Below are 26,716 nucleotides of genomic sequence, written 5' to 3' on the forward strand. Positions count from 1 at the left end.
CCAATCAGAATGTCCAGAGTGAGTGCCTCCAGCCATGTGGGGCTCCCGCTGGCTCTGTGCCTTCAGCCAATCAGGATGCCTGTCTTTGATAAAAACCAGCCAATCAGAGTGCCCGCCACTCGAAGCCAGCAGCCAGTGAGGAAGCCTGGCGTTCGTGCCTCCAGCCATTGTCAGCGTGTCAGCCGTCACAAGGCACTTTCAGCCAATCGCAGCCGCCCTTCGTCGCCAACGCTGTGGTAACTCGCTCGGTGTCCGTTGGTAGTCCCGCGCGGGGCGGGGGCGGGGGCGGTGGCGGCCATGGGAGATATCCCAGCCGTGGGCCTGGGCACCTGGAAGGTGACGCGGTCGAGGGCGGGGAGGCGCGCCTGACCTAGGGCCCGGGGCTTGGGGGCGCCCAATGGGGCCCAGGCCGGGGCTGGGGGAAAGTGCGGCGGCCTCCTCTCCGCCTGGCCGGCGCCCGGGTAGGCGCTGCTGAGGTGCCCGCCCGCCGCCCACACAGAGCCTGGCCCAGCCTTCCCTTCTGCGAGTCACCGGGACCTCGGCAGCGGCACCTCTGACCCTGGGGCTGTAGCGGTGGCGTTGGGTGGGGCTGCTGGGTGGGGGGGGGGAGGCCGAGCCCCTTAGTTACTCAGAAATGGAGCGGGGAGGCTGAGGGGAGGCGGCGGCACTGGACTCGGCCTGAGCAGGGAACGCGAAGCCTCCTCTCCAGCAATGAGAAAGAAAAGTTGGGGCCGGGCGCGGTGGCTCAAGCCTGTAATCCCAGCACTTTGGGAGGCTGAGGCTGGTGGATCACGAGGTCAACAGATCGAGGCCATCCTGGTCAACATGGTGAAACCCCGTCTCTACTAAAAATACAAAAAATTAGCTGGGCATGGTGGCGCGTGCCTGTAATCCCAGCTACTCAGGAGGCTGAGGCAGGAGAATTGCCTGAACCCAGGAGGCAGAGGTTCTGATGAGCCGAGATCGCGCCATTGCACTCCAGCCTGGGTAACAAGAGCGAAACTCCGTCTCAAAAAAAGAAAAAAGTTGGGGCGGGGCGCACGGTGTAGGCTTGTAATCCCAGCACGTTGGGAGGCCGAGGCCGTAGTATCGCCTGAGCTCGGGAGTTCAAGACCAGCCAGATCAACCTGACGAAACCCTGTTTATACAAAAAAATGAAAAAATCAGCTGGGCATGGGGGTGCCAGCCTGTTGTCCCAGCTACTCGGGAGGCTGAGGTGGGAGGATCGCTGGAGCCCAGGAAGTCAAGGCTGCAGTGAGCTTTGGTGGCGCCACTGCATTCCAGCCTGGGGGACAGAGCCAGACCCTGCTCAAAAACAACAGCAACTAACAAAACCCAAACAAGAAATGTAAAAGGAAAATTGGAATTGCTGAGTAGGCTTTAAAGGACGCTTTGGGACCTCATGTTCTTCCCTGTTTAGAAGTAGACCACCCGGATGCCTGAGAAAAAGGACATATTATCGTTCTGTGCATTTATGGGGTGCACTGTGATGTTTTGAGCTGTGTATACAATGCAGTGTGGTTAAATCAAGCTAATTAACATATCCAGCACCTCTTTCAGTTGTTGTTTGTGGTGAGATGTTTGGAATGTATTGTCTTGTTTTGAAATACAGGTTTATAATAAATTATTGTTGACTAAGCATCCTCTTGTGCTGTAAATCTCAAAAGCTATGTCTCCTGTGTGTCTGAAACTTTGTATCCTTTGATCCGCAACTTCCCGTTTCCTCCTTCCTCACCCCCCTCCCAACCTGCAGGCTCTGATAACCACCATTCTACTCTATGATTTTTCTCTACTTTGAACGTTACAGTTCCTGCCAGTGATTTGAGACAAAATACTGACTAAAAGTGTTTAAAATTTGATCTTAAAAAAAAAAAAAAGGTAAACTAAGTTGTTAAAACCTTTAAGAAGGCACAGAGAAAGTTAGTTACTGAAGGAGTCAGAAATGGAATGTTCAAGCCCTGCTCATCAAATATAAATTATCTCTCCTACCTGCTTACCAGCTTTTAGAGATCAGAAGTGTCCCTTTGTTCATATTGGTTCTCAGCATCTAGTAAAGGACGTGCATCGGGCAGCCATTCATTCAGTAAGCGCTCGATAAACTGTTGAGTGTCGCTTCCCTTTCTTCTGCAACAGTTTGGTGCAGGAGTCCAGACTCATGCACACAGGATAAGGAAAAATTAGTGAAAATTGTGCTTAAGAGGTCAAAATATTGTTTTGGTTTTTTTTCGACTGCAAGTGCATCAAATTGGATTAATCATAAATGCTCATCACTGGTTCTATGCAAAGGCTTATTTTTAGTTGGCTATTTTTAATACTGAATGAACATCACAGACCTATCATCAGTTATCTGTTGCCCCAGAAATGCTGCATCAATGGCCAAACGCCAGAGCTCAGTGATATACAGCAGCAAGTGTATTCCTCCTGCAGAGCAGCTCTGTGGATCTTGGTCGGCTCCCTCACTTGTCTAGGGATTGGCTTGTCTCAGTTGGGATGGTAGGGGCTACTCCACTTGACTCCGCACCCCTCCCGCCTTCATCCAGGTAGTTAGGCAGTGTTCTCAAGAGGATGGCTGAAGCTCAAGAGAGCAAGACAAGCCGTGAGATGTCTGGAGGTCTCAGCCTGGGCTCTGCATTTTTTTTTTTTTTTGAGACATAGTTTTGCTCTATCACCAGGCTGGAGTGCAGTGGCGCAATCTCAGCTCATGTTACCTCCATCTCCTGGGTTCAAGCAATTATTCCGCTTCAGCCTCCCCAGTAGCTGGGACCACAGGCGCGTGCCACCACACCAGGCTAATTTCTGTATTTTTAGTAGAGACAGGGTTTCACCATGTTGGCCAGGTTGGACTCGATCTCTTGACCTCGTAATCTGCCCCTCCTTGGCCTCCCAAACTGCTGGGATTACAGGCGTGAGCCACCGCACCCAGCCAGGTTCTGCTTTTTTAGTGGCCACTTGATCCATCTGTGTGCCTGTTTTGTAGAATGAGTTGAGACAAGTCCATCTTTTTTTACTGTTTGAAAGTTTGTGTTACACTGGGATTTTTTTTTTTTTCTTGAAAGTTTTATGAAACTAGTGGGTTTTTTTTCTAATTGCTTCATTTCTTTAATAATTATGTAACTAAGCTTTATTCTTGAGTTAAATTTTTCTAGGAATTTTTTCATTTTATCTCATTTTTCCAAATTATTGACATATAGTTATTGGTAATATTTTCTTTTAAGTCTATTTTATCTTCATGTTTTACTTTTCATTCATGTCAGTTTAAAAAAAAAAAAAATCTGTTTCTTCATCAACCTAGCCAGAAGTCTGTTTATTTTACTGAAGTTTTTCAAAAAAACCAACTTCTGACTTTGTTAATCTTCTCTGTTACATCTTTGTTTTCTATTTTATTGATGTTATTCTTAATCATATTTTTAACCTTTCCATTCAATTTCTTGGGTACTTTTTCTAACTTAAGAAGGATACTTGGTTCATTTGCTTTCAACCACTCTGAATCTGTTGCCTATAAAATGAAGATCATGATGCTGCTCTAACTCTTAGGGTTGCTGTGAAGCTCCAGTTAGCAAGTGTTTTGTGAACTATGAAGCCCTTGTCAGTCTCGAGATTAATGAGATTGCAAAGCCACAGCCCCATAGTCTTTCCTAGTTCTAGTCTCTTCCCTTGCCTTAGCTGCATTTAGAGTGACTGTTCTCTTTCTGAACTGCCTTATTGCTCATAGCATCATACATTCATTTGGGTTTTGTTATATGCTTTTTGTGATGATACCTTCATGTGAGTCTACACCTCATCCCCTTTATTACTGGACACTGTGGTCTCTGAGGGTATAGGATGAGTCTTGAACCTCTTTGCATCTCAGTTATTATTATTCATTCTACACTTTTTTTATTGCTTTGATCATTCAGGAAACACACCATCTAGCTCAGTCTTCTGAAGACACTAAAAATAACCTGTAGTTTTTTCCCCAAAATACGTAAAGGAGTTGGAACTTATTTATAAATTCCTTTGTGACTCTGACATTATCTGGTTTTAGACTGATTATATTAGTACCAAATCAGTGGCTTAATTTTTTATGTGTTATTTACTCCTCATGCTTGGGTGAAATGGAGAATTGTGTTGCATTCTTCTGACTGTGGGAAGACACTTTGTTTTGTTGGTTTTGCAGGCCGCTCCGGGGAAAGTGACAGAGGCAGTGAAGGTGGCCATTGACGCAGGCTACCGGCACTTCGACTGTGCTTACTTATATCACAACGAGCATGAGGTTGGAGCAGGGATCCGTTACAAGATCCAGGAAGGTGTCGTGAGACGGGAGGATCTGTTCATTGCCAGTAAGGTAGGATTGCTCTGTGCAAAGCCAACAGAGCTTGAGTATTGCTACATCTCTGAAGGGCTTTCTACTTTCCTTATGGGAGCTGATGACTGTTCACACTCAAATCAGAATAAACAAGAATATTCACAGCTTCATGAGCATGCTGAATTATATTGTGTACAGGTTTGTTTCATATTATTTACTTGGCCATTCAGGTGGGAGTGCACCAATAAGCCCCAATTAACAATATATTCTTCAAACTGATTGAGTGACAAAGACGTAGCCTTCACGAACTCTGTCTACACAGTGATTCCTAAACTCAGAATTACTGGGGTGATTGTTAAATGCAGATTCCAAATTCTAGCCCTTTTCTGTGGAATGAGAAACTCTGGGTGCAGTGCAGATGGCATTACAGATGGAAGAAGCAGCTTGAGCACAGGCATAAGACATGAAGCAGCATGACAGGTGCAGGGGTTCGTAAGAAGCTTGGTGTATTAGCCCATTCTCATGCTGCTATGGGACTTACCTGAGAGTGGGTAGTTTATAAAGATAAAGAGGTTTAATGGACTCAGCTTCACGAGGCTAGGGAGGCCTCAATCATGGCAGAAGGCAAAGGAGGAACAAAGGCACATCTTACATGGTGGCACACAAGAGAGCATGCGTAGGCGAACTGCCCTTTATAAAACCATCAGGTCTCATGAGACTTGTTCATTGTCACCAGAACAGCACCAGAAAAACCTGCTCCCATGATTCAGTTACCTCCCATTGGGTCCCTCCCATGACATGTAGGGATTATGGAAGCTACAATTCAAGATGAGATTTGTCTGGGGACACAGCCTAACCAAATCACTTGGTCTTCCAGGACCACAGGATGTCAGGCTGCAGGAGTAACGAGAAGTGAGGCTGAGTGGTGGATGGGGTAGGCCATGGAAGTCCAGCTGTGCCATGTCAGGAGCTGTGGGTATTAGGGATTGGATGGCTCAGGCTCACAGCTTCATTATTTGTAAAATGAGACTCTGGATTTGAGAATTTCCTGAGTAACTTCCCAGTTAAAATTTCATACCTCAAGGCTCAATGTTATTTCTATAGTTGAATTGCCTTCTGTTTTACTTCATGGAAGTAAATGTTCATCAGTTACCATTCCTATCTGTGCTAGAGCAGAGAGTGGTAAGAGAGAAGCCTTTGTGTGTGCTTGCCCAACTGGGGAGAATAGTCCAGGTAGGGATGTGAGTAACTGGAGATTTCTAAGGCTTGCCCTGCAATTTGGAGCAAGTTGCTTCTGTGTGGATCGTAGTCAGCAGTGGAAATATATTCATTATTTTGGACATTTGAAAAAGTCATAGAAATATAATCAAATAAATAAATCATACATATACACAACTGTGATTAACAATGGAATGCATTTACTTCTGTTGTTTATTTTGTACTTTTTGTTAATATACTGTGCTCGTTTGCTTTCGTTTATTTTACTCCCCTTTCTTTTACTTTCATTTAACATCATTTTTGTTTTTCCGTTGCTGTGATGGAGCCTTCAGGTTAGCTTACATCACAGTCAAAAAAGTATAGTGAAGGAAATAGGAGGGGAAAAACACAAGTTTTTCTACTAAAAGGGAATGTGGGGGAAAACAGCTAAAAGAAGTAAGGCAGTGTGAGCGAACTCACCTGGGTTAGCCTGCACCGTTACAATGCCTTACGAACAGAGAACCCTTAATATGGAGTATGTGTAAGTGAGAAAAACAAGGTAGAGATTTTTCTGATTTTTTTGTCATGTATTTTCTGCTTGAAGGAATTTCATTTTCTTTCTTTCTTTTTTTTTTTTTGGTCCCAATGGATCCAAATAACCATCAAATATCTCTTGATGTCCTGAGCTTCCTTGAAGAGGAGTCGGGCTGAAGAAGCCCAGCTTTGGAGCCTCTCCCTGCAGGTGTCCTGGAACTCTTCTGAGGATAATGACCCTGTCCTTCTGTTAGAACCTGCCGTGTTGTATTTGTGGTCATCTCATCTTGGCTATTTTTGGTCCAATACCGTAGCTTCGTGGGGCTAGAGAATGGGTGCCGTGCTGGTTCTGGGTGGGCGTGTGTGACGCTGGTCCCCTCTCCTTTGTAGCTGTGGTGCACCTGGCACACAAAGCCCTTGGTGAGAACAGCATGCTGCAGGAGTCTGAAAGCCTTGAAGCTGAAATATCTGGACCTCTACCTCATGCATTGGCCCATGGGTTTCAAGGTACTGTCAGTAGGTGGTTCGTTCCCGGGTTTGCAGGACTTGCCTCCCGTGGTCATACCCTGTCTTGCAGTGAGGAGTCAGGGCCATCTGCCACATGCTAGCTGCAGCCTTTGGTCAGGCCTCTTGATGTCTGGGGGTCTTAGTTAAGGAGAGGCTTGGCTTGGAAGATCTCTGAGGCCCCCACAGTTCTGTCTTTCAAGCCAGTCACTTTTCCTCCAGGCCAACAGAGCAACAGGTTTTTTCTCTTCAGACAAAGTTTCCAGTGAAGTCCTAGGCCTTGTCTCTGCTTGCACGTTCTGTCCTCTTTGGGGAGTGAATGCTGTTTTACAATATGGGCGTTATGTGCTTACTCACCTGCAGCAGGGTCCAGTGGGTTGTGGTGGAAGTTGACTTTTCCACTTGGTTTTATTCTCTTAATTGCTTCACGGTGTGTCTGTAACGTGCATCTGAGCCATGGCTTTGTCACTCAGCTACCCCAGTCTGGCCATGCAGCTTCCCTACTCCAGGCAACCTGCTTCTCACACAGGTCCTGGCCAGGATGTCCCTGCACATTTGCCCTGGGCCATGATGACAGCCTGCCTGGGTAACACCTGTGAGACACAGAAGCCCTTGTAGGGATGTTCTCCCTACACTGGAGTGGGTGGCTGCTGCTCAGGGTATTCCGCATGGCTGCCCGTGAGAGGGTCCCTTTACGTGTGCCACACTGTTAGTTACTGGTTTAGAGTGAAATAAAAACCACTTCATTCCTAGCACAGTTTTGCTTAACTAAGGCTTTGTATCTAGTTTCCATAAATGATATGGGCAGCTATCCATTAGTCACACTGACCGAGAGTGGAAGATAACCAGAGGGCAAAACCAGAGGGGTGATTCAGAATGATATCCATGTCTTTGAAATTCATCGCATGCAGAAAGTCATAATTAAAACAGTGACTGTAGCTCTACTGTACTCATTGCCAGCCAGCATTGTTTTCATTATGTACCCAGCACTGTCTCAGGTGCTTCACACAGAGCAGCTCCTTTAATTCTCATGACTGCTCTACAGAGTTGACGCTGCTGACATCCCTCTTGGACAGATGGTGAAACTGAGACACAGAAAGTTTCAGGTTGAAGTTAGATTATTGGAGCCCAGAAGCATATGCTCAGGTCAGACATTTCTTACACTTTGCTACCCTCACCCTTTAGCAGATCCCTATCTTTGGATTTCTGGATGGGAGAAAAGGAGAAGGTCTCAGATCACACAACAAATTACAGAAAAGGGTAATGCAGCATCATCAGCATATCTTCTGGCCAGTGGGAACTGCGAGGCCTGGTGTGATGCTGAACGATTAGATCAGGGTCCGAGTATGAGGCCTCCGCAGCATTTTTGTGGACCCTCAGTTAAATGTCAACATGGGATATGGTTTTAGAGTGAGACTGTTAGTTACTTCAGCTCATCATAGAAAATGCCTCTTTCATGTGGATTAGGCTGGAACATGTGACATTCTTCCACTGTTGCTTAGGAATATGATTAGGTGTCAGTAAATAAAGATGCCTGTGCCATTCACCCTTAACACCCTACGTAGGGATGGGTGAGGGAGGTAGCTGGATTGCATATCGGTGCCCATAGCTTCTCTCAAAGGTGACTAGAGGGTCTCGCCCTTTCAAGGTGTCTCTCTGCCCTCCACCTCCTGTGCACCTTTGTATTCTCACTTCCTTACCTCTCATGATGATGGAGATTCTAAGAAAAGAAGACAAGACCCTACCAGCAGAGTTAGGAGAGGGCTGCTTGGGCTCTGTAAGACATGAAGAAAATGCACTCTGCACCCATTCTTTACCTGAAATTAGTAAACTGTTTTCTGGAGGTGATGGAAGAGGATGACCTTGCATCAGTGAGGATGCAGGGTCTTCCTTTCCCATCTTGTGAGAGATGAACAGGGAACATCAGGCTGGTGGAGGTTTTGCCAGCCACCCAGTTCATGAGCCCTTGGTCTTTTCCTAGAAAGGTGAAGAGTGGGCCTGGTCACATGGCCAGGCTGGGATTGCTTAGTGACAGGGCCATGGCTCGGATGCAGGTCTCCTGACACATGCAGTATTTCTTTTCATACATCTCAACTCTCCTTCTTTGTAGCCTCCTCATCCAGCCTGGATCATGATTCCCAGTAAGCTCCTTTCCTTCTGCTTCTCACATCCTGGAGTATACGACTTGCCTGTGGACTGTACCAACATGGTCATCCCCAGTGATACAGACTTCCTGGACACGTGGGAGGTAAGCTGAGCCACACCACAAGGCAGCCTCATCTTGTGTGGGTCTTCATCCAGAATGCAGTGAGCTGCTTGTGTTCAAAGACATCGAGGGTATCTACCTGAGATGTGGGGTTTGCAGTACTAATGAGGAATCAGTACCTGAAGAACTCAGACACCTCAGTGACTTTCTCATTACCCTTGGTTTGGTGTGGTGCAGCTCTCGTGCCACTTTATTTGAGGGATAGCTCATTACAGACCTCACTTTGCTTTTTCTCAAATATTTTTTTAATTAACCACATTTATTTCAGAAAGCACAGGAGAGTTCTTCTGTATTAAACTAACATTAAAAAATTTATTTTCCCGTCACCCAGTGGTACCACTGTTAATGTTTTACAGTTCCTTTTTATTCTCTCTTAAGCATTTCAGAGTGATAAAGTTGGCAGCATGGAAGCTTAGGCTGGGGAGGTAAGACCAATGTGGGGGTGGTTACCAAGGTCAGCCCATTTCTAGGGTTCAGACCAAAAACGGCCCTTTATTGCAAGGGCTTGCAGTAAAGTCTTCAGCAGGGAATTAAGGATGTGGTGGATTTGAGAGGCTCCTGGTAGTAGACCCACAGGCTGATGTGAGGCTTAGGCTTTGGCTCCAGCATGGCTGACTGAGCATGTGTGGTCATACGGTTTTGGTAACCAGCATGTAGGATGTGACATCACATTTGAGGCCCAAGAAGAAAGTGAGTTCAAGCTTAAGTTTGCTGAGGTTAGGACAGAGCTTGCTGGGTGAAGCTCTCCAGGGAGGAGGCCAGAAGGGAGCCCTTGAACACAGAGGAGTCCCAGGCTAGGACCCCCATCAGCATAAGACAAAGACTAACTAAGGGATCTGAGATGTCAGTCCCAGGGCCCATGGGCATCAACCCTTTCTGTTACACTGTTTTATCTCCTGAAAGATTTGGGTTAAACTCTAGGGTTCATGTAGCACCAGTGAGGGGCCGGTGATTGTTGCAGCTGAGGCAGTAACTCACTGCTGCATGTTGGCTCATTGGTCACTCAGGACTTGCTGCTGACCCTGGACCCTGGCACAAAGCCATGCTCTTCCTGAAGCTCAGGGGCAGCCTGGCTTGCTGGTCAATGACTAGCTCAGAGCTTTGGGTTACTCTGCCCTCAAGTTCCTTAAAATGGTAAGTACAGAGGGTGGGTTAGGAGAATGATGTTGCATCCGTGTGCTTAAGATCAGAGTCTCAGTGGAAAGAAAAGTGAACAAATAAAATCCACAGATGTGCTTGCCAGGCGTCAAGAGGAATAAGAACAGGAAGAGCTCACATGTGTTGAGTGGTGGACGCCAGTCTTAGCTAATGTTTTCTGTGATTCCACGTAACTCCTAAATAGCCCTGTGGCACAGGCAGGGTTGCCCTATTCTGAAGCTGAGGAAACTGGGGCCAAATGAGGCCATGCAACTTTCCCAGCATCCCCTAGCCAGGAAAGATGGGACTGGGATCATACCTTGAGTGCAGAAATGCTTCTGAAGCTTGAGGTAAAATATTGTAAAAATATTGGGTGGAACCAGTTGTAGAATAGCGTACTGAACTGCTGAGGGACATAGATTGTCAGTTCGATAGACAGAACCTTCACCCTCAGCAGAGTTGTTGTTCTCTTACAGGCCATGGAGGACCTGGTGAGCAGTGGACTGGTGAAGAACATCGGGGTGTCAAACTTCAACCATGAGCAGCTTGAGAGGCTTCTGAATAAGCCTGAGTTGAGGTTCAAACCAGTAACCAACCAGGTAAACCAGTGGAAGCATCAGAGAGTTTAACCTATGTGGCTGGCTTCCCAGCTGCTACCTCCACAGGGCTCCTGGAAATGGGAGGATGGGGTGAAGCACAAATCAGGCATCTTCTTCTCTGACAGCAGTCAGAATGGTGACTAAAGGCAGCAGCTAGCCAAGTGGCGTTCTTGAAGGTGCAACTGGGTAGGTGGTTCTGTTAGCAGGCAGGGTGTGAGCTGGCACTTGGCCCTCCATGTGCAGTGCAGACTACACCAGGTGTGCTCAGAAGTAGTCAGGGTCCTGGCAGGTGCGTCGCCCTCATTAGGGAACATGGGTCTCCCCTCCACCTCTTCCTAGCCTGCAAACTGCAGTAAGAAAGCATGGATGACCAGATGCCCTCACGCCAGGCTTATAGGCTACTGAAGCTGATGCAGGTTTTTGATGTAGAGAAAAGACTTGTGGGGAAAGAACTATTGAATTTTCTAGACTGGCTTTGTATCATTTATATGTATAAGTATAAATGATACAAACTATATAAAGATCATTTATACAGTCCTTAAGCTTTTTATTGAAGAGTAGAAGTACACATGTAAAAATGGAGCTGAGTAAATTCTCATAAACTGAGCATAGCTCTAGGACCAGCATCTAGCTTGGTGAACAGCACACCTAGCACCCCTGCAACTCCTGCCCTCAGAGCACAGCATCGTTCTCATTCCCAGCAGCCAGGATTCGCTTCTGAACTTTACACAGATAAAATAATAATGCGTCATAAACCCTTCTGTGCTCGCCTCTTTCACACAGCACTGTTTCTGTGCATGTGATTGTAGATGGTGCTCTCCTATTTATTGTGGTATTCTGTTGTGTGAATTGACCACAATTGAGTTATCCATTCTGCTGTTAGTGTGTTAGTTGGCATTTGGACAGTTTCCAGTTTGGAACTGTTAAGAATAGAGCATCACTCTCTATTTTTTTTCAATAAATATGCTTTTTTAAACAGTTCTGTATAGCATAGATGCAGAAAAGTGTGTGAATCATAAAAGGCATACATAGCTTGATGAATTTTTGCAAGTGAACAAACTCGAGTATTCAGTACACAAAACAAGGAAAAAACCCTCAGCCATTCAGTAGCACCTCTAGGTCCTGTTGTAGTCGCTGCCATGAAGAGCAACCTGGCTTCTGGCCCAGCTAATACAGTTCAGCTTTGCCTTGTATACAACCTTATATGCATTAAGTTTTTATATATGTGTGTATGCATAGTAGCTTCTGTTTTGTGTCAGTATTTTTAGTTGTTCAGCAATTTAAATACCTGGGAATGGTTATGGCACAGTCCGAGTAGACAAGGTGGGTTGGACGGGTAGAGGGTCTGCTTTTTGATGGGAGGATGGATACCCAGGAACACAGGATTCAGAAGGTGCCAGAAGCTGGCCTCTCTTTTGGAGGCTTCCCAGAGAGGCTGATCTTGATGAGCTTCGCATATTCCTGAGAGTTAAAGCACTATTTATAGTTCTCTGTAAATTACACTAAATAGGTATTTTAAATCTTCTTATAACCTGGAATTATATATGAGAGTTTGGAGAATGTGCAAGAGACAGTGATCCTGCTTCTGGCTTCTTAAAATATTCATCCAAGTCACCTGTAGCATGTATTTCTCATATGCAGTTTTTTCGTTTAATTCATTCATGCAGTGGATATATTTTTATTACTTTCTATGTGTATAAGTTGTTCTTAGTGTTGGCAAGACATCCATAAAGAAAAAAATTCAAACAAAATCTCTGTGTTCATGAGGCTTAGATCCTGGTGAAAACAGAAAGACAATAAGCAAGTATGTAAAATCTATGGGCTGTCAGTTAGTGATAGGTACTGTGGAGGAAAATAAGGCTGTGGGGAGATGGGAGCTATGGAGCATTACACTCTTTTCCTGAGTGCTCGGGGAAGGCCCTGCAGAGCAGGCGGTATTGGAGCATTCAGGTGACTTAGGTGTCCCTGAGGCCACAGACTCAGAAACCATGACAGCAGCTGGCCACTTGGAGACTCCTCTGTCCAGGCTTCTCACAACAGAAACCCTCAGGCCTGGAGATAGGCCCCATGGTACTCAGTGACAGCCAAGACTTCAGCGGAGGTCTTCTGCTGTAGAGCTTCTCTAGGACACTAGTGGTCTGAATTTTATGTAAGCTGTGATTCTGTTGTAGATTGAGTGCCACCCATATCTTAATCAGAAGAATCTGATCAGTTTTTGTCAATCCAGAGGTGTGTCCGTGACTGCTTACCGTCCTCTTGGTGGCTCAAGGTAAGGATACATCAGTGACATGTTAGTCAGAGGCTGAGCAGGAAGTAGATGCCATCTTCTCATTTCCTTGGGATGATTTGGGGAGGCCTTAATGGAGGTTTTGACAGGGTGTGGAGGGATGGGGCCATAGAGGGCTGTCCACACCTCTCAAACCTCGGAGTGAAAGCAGGGCTTATTACTGGAAGGTGGGGAGTGGCTGTAAGTGGGCTGCCCTGAGAGGGGCAGGACCTCTTCAGAGACATAAACCAGCCTGGAGCAACCCCTTTGCTGAGTTCTCCATTAGGGCATCAGTCATCTGACATCTTGACAAGGATGCTCCTCAGGCCTCTCAGTGGTTGGATGAGGCAAAGACTGCTGGTATCTTTACCCAGGCCCTGCAACTGTCCTGTGCTCTCTAGATCAGCTAAGGATCCTCCAGCCATTCAGCCACCTAAGCCAGAAGCTTGGAAATCATCGCTTCCCACATCCCTAATCCAATCCAGCACCAAAGTCTAGTGATTATTCTGCCAGGAAAAGTTGGACTTTGTTCCGTGATTTTATTTCTTCCATTTCTGTCACTGCCTTAATTAAGTACAATTCCTGAGGTCATTAGAGGAGCCCCTCAGCTCCCTCCCTGGCCCACTCCATTCTAATCCATTGCTCCCAGCGGGGCTGAAAGGAGCTGTCTCCTTATGATCATGTCACTTTCCTGGGAACAATTCTTCAGGTTTTGGCGTGGCCTGTGAGACACAGCCAGCCTGACTACTGCCTGCTTCTGGCCTCATTCTTACCCATCCCTGTAAACATCCTGGGCTTCACCCACATGAAGCTGCTATGGTTCCTCAGATAAAACATGTTTTCTCACCTCTGTGCCTTTGCAGATACTGTTCTCTTTATCCACAATTTTTTTTAATCTGGCAAACTCCAGTTTCTAATTTAAGGTTCAGTTCAGCATCACCTCCTCCAGGAAGCCCTCCTGACCCCTTATTTATGTTTCTTAAATACCCTTTGTCACACTGTCTTGTGATTTTCTTCACAGTCTCTTCCACTAGTCAAAACAACCTGAGTGGAAGTATCTTACTTATTCTTCTTTTCCCAGCTCCTAGCTCAGCACCTGGGACATATTGGGAATGCCAAAAAGGCTGAAATTACTTGAGTTTTACCACTTGTGTGTTTTCCTTGTGAAGTGGTGCGTGTGTGTTTGAACGTGGCACCAGCTGGAGAGTCCCTAGAAGGCTGGGTCCATTCCACAGCTGAGCTTTGGGGTAGAGGATCCTCCGATGGAGTGAGTCAGGGAGCTCTCAAAGACTGACTGGGGCAGGAAGCTGTGCACTCTGTTTGCTTCCTTTAGGAGACCTTGGGGACTAGTACTAGCACAATGCCTGACACAGGGTGATGGCTCAGTACGTGCTTGTTAAAGCAGTGAATCCTCGGAGTTCCCAGGGACCACCCGTGCCTGAATAAAGGATGCAGAGACTCTATGATCACCTTCAAAATCACTTGTAGTAAAGGTTCCACGTGTTCACAATATTCACTTTTTAGTGGTATTTTGGGTGAATTTTTCTGAAATTATTATCATCAACAAATAGCGATTCCTGGTGCTGTGCTAGGGCTTACAGTGGAAGCTGAGAAGCCAGAGACCCTTGAGAGTCGTGGGGGAGTTAAAACGGGAGCTCACTGGCTCGTGCACTGACGTGGCCACCAGGTTCTTGAGGAAAAGCACAAAATACACATGAAAAGTGATGTGTCATGTAGCTGTGTTCACCAACGTGTTAGCAGTGGTCATCTCCAGACTGGAAATTTGGAGTGACGTGCTTTTTTCTGTTTTAAAATTTCCTACAGTCAGCTTGTGTCATGATCAGAAAATTAATCCTTCATTTTCGAGAAAGATTTCTCCTTTCTAAAGAAAGGGGCATCCACGTTAGATCTTCTGGCTCACTGCCTTGTGCTGTCTCTTTAGTGAGGGAGTTGACCTGATGGACGACCCTGTGATCCAGAGGATTGCCAAGGAGCACAACAAGTCTCCCGCTCAGGTACTCAGTGAGGGCTCTTCTGAGCCGGGGGTCCTCTGACCACTCCACATCCTTGGGGAGTCCTGGGGTTTGGCAGGTCCCAGGAAGGGACTTGCTCACCCAGATGAGTCCATGACTCATCAGAACCTCCCAGCATTGAGCAGAAGTTGATCTGCAGTCGCATTCCCAGTTCCTCATGCCATGTACCCTTGCCTCGGAGCCTGTCTAGACTCAGGAGAAGTTTCCAGGCCCTTTCCGTGTGCCCCCCCTCCCCCGACTGCGCATGGTTAGTATGAGATGGAACAGAAGAGCTATTTATTTTAGTCTTCTTTGTCCTAATGTCCAGTGGGGGACTGGGTGCATGTTAAGTAATTCTCATTAAGGCCAATTCTTTGGCCTCCTCCTTGGGCTGCTGGCTGTCATTACCAACATATCAGAACTGGTTAAATGCCAGTAACTGTTGCTGCTGTCATTGACTCTTAGACTCTTACTGCACAGTAAAACTCAAAATGTTAGAAAATAACTTAGACTACATGGGATTTCCCTGTGAGTGATAGCAGACTTTTTGTTTCCTTGCAGATTTTGATCCGATTTCAAATCCAGAGGAATGTAATAGTGATCCCCAAATCTATCACCCCAGGTCGGATTAAAGAGAATATCCAGGTAGGTGTTTTCCTTCTTTTATGTTAGAGGGTTTCAGATGACTGCGGTAGCATACAGCCTCAGGAACACAGTGCCTTGATACAGCAGGGACCTCTCCCTCTGCACTGCGGGCGTTGCTGGTTGACCGTTCACTCAGCAATCCAAGGACCCAGGGTCCTTCCATCTTAGGGCCCCCTCTCCCCTAGGGTCTTGGTATCTTCTCTATCCAGCCCAAGATTGGGAAGGCAGGAAGAGCATCTCATGGAGAAGATTTTTATGGACCAGGCTTGGGCGTGTGCATCTGTCACATGGCTGTGCCAGCCCACAGAGGTGGCTGGATGTCTCCTAAGTGTGTGCTCAGGAGAAAGGGGAGGCAGTCAGTGGACAGGTCTCCACCTCCGTTGCGTGGTAGCATGCCTGCGTAGCCTGAGGGCACTGCTTTGAGTTGTGTGGGAAGATTCTGGTCCCAACTCCTGTTTAGTGACTTCCGAGGCAAAAGTGAAGACTGGAACAGGTGGAGTGTGTGCAGAACACAGAGAGGCAGTGGTCCTTTTCAGGCAACCCTTTCACCTTAGCCAAGACCCACAGAAGCATGTGAAATCTATTTTTGGAGTTATGTGTGGCTTCAACCCTGATGACATAGTCTATAACCCAGTCAAAGTCGTGGACTTGGGATTCCCACAGGCCCACTCACCATTTAACTGTTGTCTGACCTCTCTGAGCCTTGTTTCTTCATTAGAAAACCTCTCTGATAAGACCACTGTGAGGGTGAAATGTAATGACACAATGAAGGGGTGGCATAGTGCCTGGCATGAGGAAGTACCTGATGCTCTTAGTTGCCAGTCACCCCCAGTCCCGGATGTCACCTGTGGTGATCTCACAGGCAGTGACAGGCATCGGGGGCAGCTCACCCCCATTGGTCATGTCAGCATGGGTGTGTGTGAGCCTGGGACCAGCCGCACAGCTGCATTTTGATAGACAACATGCACTGGTGCTCAGGAGTCAGCTCCCTCTTGGTGTCTGAGCTACTCATGAGTTCCAAAAGGCACTGCTGCATCCTCGGGGCTCGATTTGGTTGTGCTAAGTGAGCATTTCCATCAAATTTCTTGACTGACCGATCTATAGCAGTGCCTGTGCCCTCAGGCTCACTGTGCATGCCAGGCTGGCTGCAGGTGGGCATAGCCCTGCCATTGGCAGGAGAGGCAGGCCACCCATGATGGGACGACCTGAGTATGGGCAGGCTCCTCATGGTGTCCACAGCGCTCTCCCTTCCGGGCCCTCATCCAGCTCACCTGCTGCCCACACACACTTCTCCTCTTCTTCCTCAGGCATCTTGCTCTCTGAATGGCCCATAGCAGCTCTGGGTGACCAGCCAACCTAAAGCCTGAAGAATATGGATTTGGCTAAGCTGTAAACTCAGTTCTCTGTGATGGCTGCTGACAGGCCTCTTGGAATGAGGCTGCAGGTCTCGTGCGGTGGTTAGAATTGAGCATTGCTGACTGACTGGCGTCTGCTCCACATGGGGGCCTTGCTTAATCTGCTCCACATCTGTGCCCTGCAGGGCAGCCAGGATTGCTCCTGGGACATAGGCTCAGGGGATGGCCCCAGTTCCACCCTTGTGGCTCTCAATGCCTGGGATCCCCATGGCCTAGGGGCAGTGAATGTGACATGGGGACCTCAGGCCCAGCTGAGATGCCCCCTTCCTCTGTTAGGTCTGCTGCACACTGAAGGCAAATGCCATCCCCAGGCAGTGAGACAGGACCAGGATGATGTGAGACCAGAGGGCCAAAGCAGAAGTGATCTGATGGCTGAGGACAGAGAGCAGCAGCGGGTTAGGAGGGGCCGTGGCAGTGCTCATGCTGTCAGGAGGAGGTGGGAGCCAGGTCCACAAGACTGGCCAGGAGAAGAAAGGCACAGAGGGGTGCAGGCACAAGGCACCCAGTGCAGGGTGCTGGCCCGGCCAACCTATCGCCCCAGTGCCATGCAGAACTGCTGCTGCAAGGCACCTGCCCTTTGTAGGGTCTCTTCTAGAATTGCTCACTGTTACCCTTAAATGCAAGCATCCCCCTACCACGGCCCCAGCAATCCCCACTCCCTCCAGATGACACTCAGAGGCTACTTTCTCCTGGCCTCAGAAGTGGGAGGCTTTTGTGGGAGAGAGGCTAGGGTGCTCCAGCTCCTCACATTGGGAATCACTCAATACACCTTTCCTCCCCATGGGACACAGCCACTCTGCCAGGCTGGGGTAGACGCTGATGCTGTGGCCATGGGTCCTCTTCCTCAGTATGTGGGAACAATAAAAAGGGAAAGAGGGGCGGGCCAGAATACTGTTCTCAAGGAAGAAAAAAGGATCACTCTGTGATATGGGTACTATTCATAGTCTCGGGGCCAAGTGGCTCCCTAGTTGGCAGGTGTATGGAACAAATGGTTTTGTTGGATTTTTTTGAGGGTAGCAGGTCAGTGGAAAAAAATTCTGTGCTTTACCTTTTAACTATTCTCATATGTTCTTTATTCCACTAAGATGAGTGCAGTATATATTCCATCTTTCCAAGGCTTCCTAAATGTAGCCAGAGCCAAGCCAGCACCAGGCAAAATCTAAATCAAAAGGCATTTGGGAAATCCAGGCTGTGAATCAGGGAAATTGCAAGGGTCTGATGAAGTGTTTCTTTTACATCTTCATGTCCCCTGCTGGTCTAGCACAGTGCTATGTAGGTAACATGTGCCCCATTAAATGTGAATTGAATTAAGTTTTCTATTAACATTGTATTTTGGTTCCAGGTGTTTGATTTTGAATTAACACAGCACAATATGAATAGCATCCTCAGCCTAGACAGGAATCTCCGACTGGCCACGTTCCCCATGTAAATATGGCTCCTTCTTTTTAACTAGAGGGAAAACTATACAGATTGGATGGTTGGTGCCTGAATAGGTATTTATCATATACATTTTAGATTAATTAAACATTCTCATTATAATTCTTTTCTGTTTGAAGATGGACCACTGAGTGAAGCTAATTTCACTGGGGAGGTTAAACGTGTATATCATTTAAAATGTTTCTCTTAAAAAAAATCACTCTTTGTTTCAATTTTTTATTTTTCTGTTTTTCAGAAGTAAAAATCACAAAGACTATCCTTTCCACATAGAATACTGAGGACAACTTCCCCTTCCTTGTTTCTGCTCAGCCCAGATGCACCGACACCGTTAGCAATGTTGACCCTCCTCTGTTAATGGCAGCTGTGCCTGGGACAGGAGCCACACAGTCAGAGGAGGGTGCAAGAGTCTCCTTCTCTGAGTAATCTGGAGAACTGAGCATGTTTTAAGTGAAGTCAATGGGGTTTCTCCTAGAGAGCCTGTGTGGCCTCTACTCTGAAAAAAGACACTGATAACTCATTAATGAAATTTGCCTTCACATTTTAAGAAAACATTATCTTGTGAAATTATTTAAGCCATCTAAGAGCCGAGAAAACAGTGTAACCCATCTCTGGCCCATTGTCCAGCTCCACCAATTGTGCCCCAGGCCAGCTTGCGTCACCTTCACTTCTTTCTCTGCCCTGCCAGTGACACCCAGGTTATTCTAAAGCGGAGTCCTTCCTTTCCCCCAGTGGGAAGGAAAATGGGATAAATCTGGAGCACTTTTTCAGTTCAATAGAGAGGCTTTTTTCTCCTTAAAAATCTGAATTTTAGTTGTTTTTTTTGAGACAGAGTCTCGTTATGTCGCCCAGGCTGGAATGTAGTGGAGTGATCTCAGCTCACTGCAACCTCCACCTCCTGGGCTTAAGTGATACTCCTGCCTTAGCCTCCCAAGTAGCTGGTTAATTTCTAAATACTAGTTTTTAATATGGTCTTCTGATAAGTCAGATTATACCTGTGGAACCCCCCATAACAGAGGTGAAAATACAGCTCATTTCCTCACATCTGCTCATCTGCCTGTTTAGTTTCACATATCAGGAAGAGGCCCTGCAGAGTGTGGTGTTCACACCCAGGCGTTGATGGAGGATGTGGTTTAATGGATTTTGTGTGGTCTAGAGGCCATGGTCCCTGTTTCTTGCTGTCTGCTCAGCGAATCTGGCCTAGCTCCTATGTCTTGGAATTCACACCAAATCTCCAGGGATATAACTTCTCAAGTCACAGGCCCTTGGCTCCTATTCAAAATGAGTTAAGCCAGAAGAAAATTGATGTCTGCTCCATGGTCTCCTCCCTCTTCCATGTCCCCCACATCAGTCAGCCTCTCATTTCCTGTTCCCTCTGCATCAGGTTCAAGGAAGGCATGGAGGCGTTGCCCAGTGGCTGAAGGGGCCTGTTTGGGGACAGTACCCCTCCACATCACTTCCCATTTTCACTTTATCACAGGCATGCCAGCTGAGTCAGGGGTGTGGATTCTTCAGATAAAAGCTTTGCCTTTCTAGCTTTGTGGTCCTGAGCAGACTGCCTCACCTCCCAGCCCTCAGTGTCCTTGTCCACTCAATGGAGGAATTGCAGTGCCTCCTGATTGTGGAGACAGTGTCTGGCCCAGGATATGTCCCAGCAAGAATGCATTGTTACTACAACCAGTATCACTGCCATCCACCTCCCTGCCCAGCCTTCCAGATGTGCAGGGACATGTAGGAACCTTCTGGCTTGGCCCCAAGAGAGGACTTTGCTGCAGGTGAATGAAAAGACGTGTGACTGGTGCAGTAGCTTCATGGGAAGCTCACCCTAGTGGGGGTAAGATTGAGGATGAGGTGTCATGGTTTGACCAGATTGCCAAGGAGAGGTTTAATCAGAAGATTGTTTACAAAGGACCCAGGAAATGGGAGGGTCTCCTGACACCGTCATATGATCAGGCCCAGCTCTACTACCATGCACTTTTAATTTTTCCATGTCCATGACTCCTTATCATTCATTAGCTGTGTGACTTTGTGTAAATTACTTAACCTCTTAAACCTTTAAACTCTTGGCCACTCTCTACCTAGAGGTGTTAGGATTAAGTAGCACAGTGCACATGGAGCCGGAGACAGTCATCTGCATGTAGGACTCTTGTGAACACACACGTGTGTAGGTGTGTGACTTGTATGTTATCTCTCACAGAGTCAGAAACTTAACTGCTATTTTGTGAATTTTTCTTGTCACTTATACCCAAACCATTTTTCATTGACCTTAAAAGTAGGGAGTAGCATGGCCGTTACCAGAGTCCAGGGAGGGCAGGGATGGGTAGGTGATGAGAAGAGGTTGGTCAGCAAGGATAAAGTTGCAATTGGGAGGAATGAGTCCCAGCGCCGCATTGCACAGTAGCGTGACTTGGTTAACAATAATGCATTGTATGTCTCACCGTAGCTGGCCTATGAGGATCCACTACAGTATTTGCATGGATTTACTTCCCTGGCATGAAAACTATGAGTGAAGCCTGCCACCAGATGGCGCCGGGAAGGACTTCTCGTTCCAGTGCATTTGCAGTTCTGACGGGAGATGGCAGCCTTTTACTGTCTTTGATTTTTAAGACATCTTCAAATTTGTATAATCACAGGAAGGAAACCATGCATAGCAAAAATAAGCAAACACTGGGCAATTGCAAAGCTTAAAAAGTTTCACAGAGGATATGCAGCCTCGTTTTGGAGCAGTATTCCTTTTCAGTTGGTAATTGATAGCTCTGTGCCTCTTGTCTCTTCATTCTGAGTGGACAAGCTGACAAGCCCTCCCCTTCCTCCATCCCTGCTTTTCTCTAGGGAATTTCTGTGTAAGTTCTTCCCCACTCTGGGGCCTGCAGACCAGGGTCTGTATAGGAAGTGGAAACGTGTGTCCTTAAGGGACCCTCTGCTTCAAATGATTGTGAGCATCTCTCCTGACTTTTAAGACTGGGAGATACTCAGACACTTGTTTCCGTAGCTGCTTCTCCTCAATGGCACTTTCTCATTTCATTTGAATGGAAAATCCAAGGATAAGTGGCGATCAAAGGCTTAAAAAGCAGGAAGCAGATTCAGGAGGTGTGGCTGGCATCAAGGAGCAACAGACCTTGGGGAGGACAGCAGGAGCTCGCTGACTGGTGGCAGTTTATGTTTAATTGTTTTGAGAAACAGGCTTACAGTCCCATCAGGAATGTGTGAATTTCCAGTTTCTCCACACCCTCGTCAGGATATAGTTTTGGACTGCCCCTGTAGTTGTAACAGCTATTCTAGTGGGTGTTAAATGGTGTCTCGTGGATTTAATTACAGTTCCTTACTGCCTAATGATGCATCTTTTCATGGGCTTATTGGCCATTTGTATGTCGTTGGTGAAATGGTCCATGGCATTCCCATGAGTTCACTGTGGGGCCTCAGGGTGACTAGGTGCACAGTTTTAGAACTGTGCATTTAGATACTATTTATTAGTTCCCAAATTTAATCAATTATACAATTCACATTTTAGCATGTTTTTCTTTCTCTGCCTTTTCTCTCTCTTCCATTTTTCCTTTTCTTGATGTAAACATCTAATATGCACCTTAAACTTCATGTGACTAAAACAATGCTTCAGGCACCACCCCAGCTCTCCAGGTAGCTTTCTTTGTTGTTATCCTTAGTTACAAAGATGAGGAAGACTTGGTTTTGCCCTTAAACACTCACGTTGAAATGGGACAGGCAGGCTCATGAAGTGACATGTGACGTGACAGGCTCTGGGTGGGTTAGGACACATTTTCATTTTACATCATGAAATTGATCAAGACTCTGTGTCCTCGTTGTGTTTCCTTTTGCTTGGTATGCAGCATATCTTCACAGGACCGAATTCTTTTACATATCCATACACTGGGACGGATCAACTATCCAGACATAGGTTAGCAACATTAGATGATGTGACATCCACCGTGCTGTGGTCATTGTCACTCCCGGTGGGATTCCCTACTGGGAGCTCTGGCCGATGGGTGTGACTCCAGCTCCGGTTTCCATGGCCTGCCAGTTGTCACTAGGAGGCTGGTGCTGGACTGGAAGCCTCTTCATCAGCTGGTTTCTGGTACTTTGAACACATGGAGAACTAGGAAAACTACAATTTTTAGTGTGCATTTCTGTCACATATGGCCTCTGCCACTTAGCATCCTATCTGTGTTCCAACACCAATCCCTAACATTTGCTAGTACTAACTGGATGCTTTCTGCGTGCCAGGTACTATTCTGTAAGTATGTTACACATTGCAGCTCAATCTTCACAGAAAGGTAGGATTTACCATTATTTCCATTTTATAGAAGAGGTAACCAAGGAGTAGAGAAGTTAAGGAAATTGCCCACAAATTAAAAGCCCAGCTATTAGGTGAGGTAAGTAGTTTGACTCAAGAAATCTGGTTTCAGAGGCTGGGCTTTTAATTACATCCCATGTGGGAATCAGCTAACTATGTGTTCTTTATCTTGGAATTAATCTTTTTAAACTATGTAAATAAGAAAGAGGGTGAGACTTTTGGTGTTCATTTCTGAGAAGATAGGACACATTCCACCCCTGGGACTGGCATGTGGCCCAGTGGCCATGCCAGAACTTTTGAACACCCAGCTCCATTCCGTGTGACACCAGCGGAAAACCAAACACTTCTTGGCAGTGTTGATGAGTTTGGGATGACAAAAACAGAAGAGCTCGTTAAGCCTGCAAAACTCTATTCCATAGGTGACCAACATTACTTCACCTGGGAAATCATTGAAAAACAATTACTCTGAGACATGGACTCGTGACTCACATGAACTCAAGCCATTATATGCTTAATTTACTTCCAGCCCTGATTTTTAAACAGAGGAGGTATATTTAAATCTAGAAGGAGATACAGAGGCTGCACTTTCTTGCCTAGAAAAATCAGCATCTCTAGGGGGAAGTGGAAAAGTCTCACAGAGCTGAAGAGCATGAAAAAGATCACAGCCCTCATTAGTAAAGAAGATTCTACAGGCAGAAAGAGCCCTGAACATATTCTGGGCAACACCTGAAACTGGTGCAATTAATTCTTGAAAAATAATAAGACAGAAATAGCTCCATCAGTGGAAGGAGAATACAGTTAGCTAGAGACTACCCCAAACGAGAATCTCTGAAATTAAGTTAGATAAGTTGGATTGAGTTGTGACAGCTGCAGGGGCAGACCCACCTGGGTCTGTCATCCCACCTGGTGTCTAATGGATTTACACAGAAGCAAGTTAGGAAAATTTGCAAGCAGAAAACACAGCAGAGGTAGGCAAGGTCTGCTGGAACTGCTGCTGCTTTTTTATTTTTATTTCATTTTTTTGTGTTCTTGCAGATTTAAAAGTTACACGTACAGCCTTCTGATGTACATATATTAGGTGGTGGTGAAGTCTGGACATGTTTTTTTTTTTGAGATGGAATTTTGCTCTTTCACCTAGACTGGAGTGAAGTGGCATGATCTTGGCTCACCGCAGCCTCCATCTCCCAGGTTCAAGCAATTCTCCTGCCACAGCCTCCAGAGTACCTGGGATTATAGGTGCCCACCACCACTCCTGGCTAATTTTTGTATTTTTAGTAAAGACAGGGTTTTACCATGTTGGCCAGGCTGGTATCAAACTCCTGACCTCAAGTGATCCACCCACCTTGGCCTCCCAAAGTGCTGGGATTGCAGGCATGAGCCACCGCACCCAGCTGAAGTCTGGTCTTTAGTGTACGCATCGCCCAAATAGTGAACTTTGTGCCAAATAAGTAATTTTTCAATCCACACCTGGCTCCCACCCTCCTACCTTTTAGATTCTCCAGTGTCTATTATTCCACACTGTATGTCCATGTGTACCCATTGTTTAGCTTCCATTTATAAGTGAGAACTGAGAACATGGTACTTGACTTTCTGTTTCTAAGTTATTTCACTTAGAATAATGGCACCAGATCCATCCATATTGCTGCAAAAGGCATGATTTCATTCTTTTTATGTATGAGTAGTATTCCATGATGCATACACATCACATTTTCTTTATCCAGTTATGGATTCATGGACATTTTGTCTGATTTCATATCGTTGCTGTTGTGAAGAGTGCTGTGATAAACATACAAGTGCAGATGCCTTTTTCATATAAAGATTTCTTTTTCTTTGGGTAGATACCCAGTAATGGGATTGCTGGATCAAATGGTAGTTATATTTTTAGTTCTTTGAGAAACCTCCGCACTGTTTTCCATAAAGGTTGTACTAATTTACTTTCTTACCAGCAGTGTATAATCATTTCTTTTACTCTGCATGCTTGCCAACATCGGTTGTCCCAGGACTTTTTCATAGCCATTCTGACTGGTGTAAGATGGTATCTCCTTGTGGTTTTAATTTGCATTTCTCTGATGATTAATGATGCTGGGCATTTTTTCATATATGTGTTAGGTGCTCATAAGTCTTTCTAAAAATGTCTGTTGATGTCCTTTACCTACTTTTATAATGGGGTTACATGTTTTGTTGTTGTTGTTGGGCCTTTTTTAGTTCCCTGTAGATTCTGGATATTAGCCGTTTGTCAGATGCATAATTTGTAAATATTTATTTAGTTGGCAAACTGAAATTTCTTGGGAAATCAGCCATTGTCCCTATAACCCTACAGTTTAAAGAACAGTCAACAAACAGTTTAAAGTCCTAGGAGGATATTATACATATACATATATATATAATATATATTTTTTCTTACACAGCAGAAATTTATTTTCTCACAGTTTTGGAGGGTAGAATTCCAGGGTCAAGGTGTTAGCAGATTTGGTTTCTTCCAAGTCCTATCTTTAGGACTTTTGCCTCTGTGTCCTCACATGGTCTTCCTTCTGTGTGTGTCTGTTACCTTGAGGGATATTTTAAAGCTGAAGAGATATAAGAGGCTGTGGGGCTATGTCTTAAGACAAAAGAACATTTAAGAAACCTCAGGAAATTATCAGAGGGGGATAGATGTTATTAGAAGAAACAAAGGAATTGGATTCAATTAGGAGTTGGAATCATTTACAAAGCAATGGGGAAAGTAAGCCCCTAAGAACTATTGTAGTATATAATAACCAGAACTAAACTCTCATAATATATTCTCCAAGACAAAAGAAAAATATTTAGAAGATTGGCATTGTTTTATATGCTTGTAAACTTCTTTAATGTCTGGCTTAGTAGATTTCATATCTGAGTTTGCATTCCATAAAAATGTCTTGGCTAAACTTCATGAAAAAAAAAATCCAGCCTTATAAATTAGTAGTTGGTAAAGAGAGGAGGATTTAGAGCTTTTTCAGATAATTGTGAATATTCTTTGATATATCAGACTGGACAAACAGTAGTTCATTTAAGGTTAATTGCAATGAGGAACTTGCTGCCAGAAAAAAAGAAAAACCACTCTGTAAAATATCTGAAGAGATTTATTCTAAGCCAAATGTGAGGACGATGACCCATGACACAGCCCCAGGAGGTTCTGAGAACATGTGCCTATTGTGGTTGGGTTATAGCTTAGTTTTATTTGTTTTAGAGAGACATAAGACAGCAATCAGTATATGTGAGGTATACTTTGGTTTGGTCTGGAAACGTGGGACAACTGAAAGTGGAGATAAATGTCAGAAGCATTTAAACCAGAGTAACTCCACCTTGAATAGGGGCTGAGATAAATGAGGTTGAGACCTACTGGGCTGCATTCCCAGATGGCCAAGGCATTCTAAGTCACAGGATAGCATAGGAGGTCACACAAGATACAGGTCATAAAGACCTTGCTGATAAAACAAGTTGCAATAAAGAAGCCAGCCAAAACCCACCGAAACAAAGATGGTGATGAGAGTGACCTCTGGTCATCCTCACTGTTACACTCCCACTAGCATCAGGACAGTTTACAAATGCCATGGCAACATCGGGAAGTAACCATATATGATCTAAAAAAAGGGAGGCAGGAATAATCCACCCCTTATTTTCTATCTAAAAGAATAAAGTATTAAGTTAGATAGAGTAAAGCTGAAGGTTTAAGCAAGTTGTGGAAGGTTTGTGAGAAATTAATCCTGTAAAAGAAATTCTGTTTGTGAACATATTGGCTAAAGTTAAAGGGGTATTATTAGTTTTTCTGTAAACTAAACTTTGAAATAGAAGCACAACCAGTTTTTCTTAGAGCAAAAACTCTGCTTATGATCTGCTCTTTAACAAAAATTGTACAGAGTTTTAAAAGGTGTTTAAGAATCTTACCTATGGTTGGAGTAAATATGATTGGATACATTTATCTATAAGGTTTTATTAAGAATTAGGTCTGACATCAATGCACTAATGCAACAATGACAGTTGGCTTATTTGGTATAAAAATCATACAGGAAGCATTGTCAAATATGAAATGGTATTTGGTTTTCTTTGAGCTGTATTTGTATAAATATGTTATTGGTATATGTTCCAAAATTA

The 26,716-nt window shown here is 45.4% G+C and overlaps 1 protein-coding gene across 1 annotated transcript; it reads left to right on the forward strand.

The window, feature by feature from the left end:
- Positions 1–9: 9 nt before the first annotated feature.
- Positions 10–18,846, forward strand: LOC144581302 (1,5-anhydro-D-fructose reductase-like). The gene is made up of 11 exons (XM_078364489.1): positions 10–22; positions 100–236; positions 4,157–4,324; positions 6,407–6,523; positions 8,631–8,768; positions 10,400–10,522; positions 12,694–12,791; positions 14,731–14,803; positions 15,362–15,445; positions 18,203–18,285; positions 18,533–18,846. The coding sequence occupies exons 1-11, from the start codon at positions 10–12 to the stop codon at positions 18,573–18,575; spliced, it is 1,077 nt and encodes a 358-aa protein (XP_078220615.1). The 3' UTR covers positions 18,576–18,846.
- The last annotated feature ends 7,870 nt before the right edge of the window (positions 18,847–26,716 follow it).

Source organism: Callithrix jacchus, chromosome Y (genome assembly GCF_049354715.1).
Source record: "Callithrix jacchus isolate 240 chromosome Y, calJac240_pri, whole genome shotgun sequence".
Classification (NCBI taxonomy): domain Eukaryota; kingdom Metazoa; phylum Chordata; class Mammalia; order Primates; family Cebidae; genus Callithrix; species Callithrix jacchus.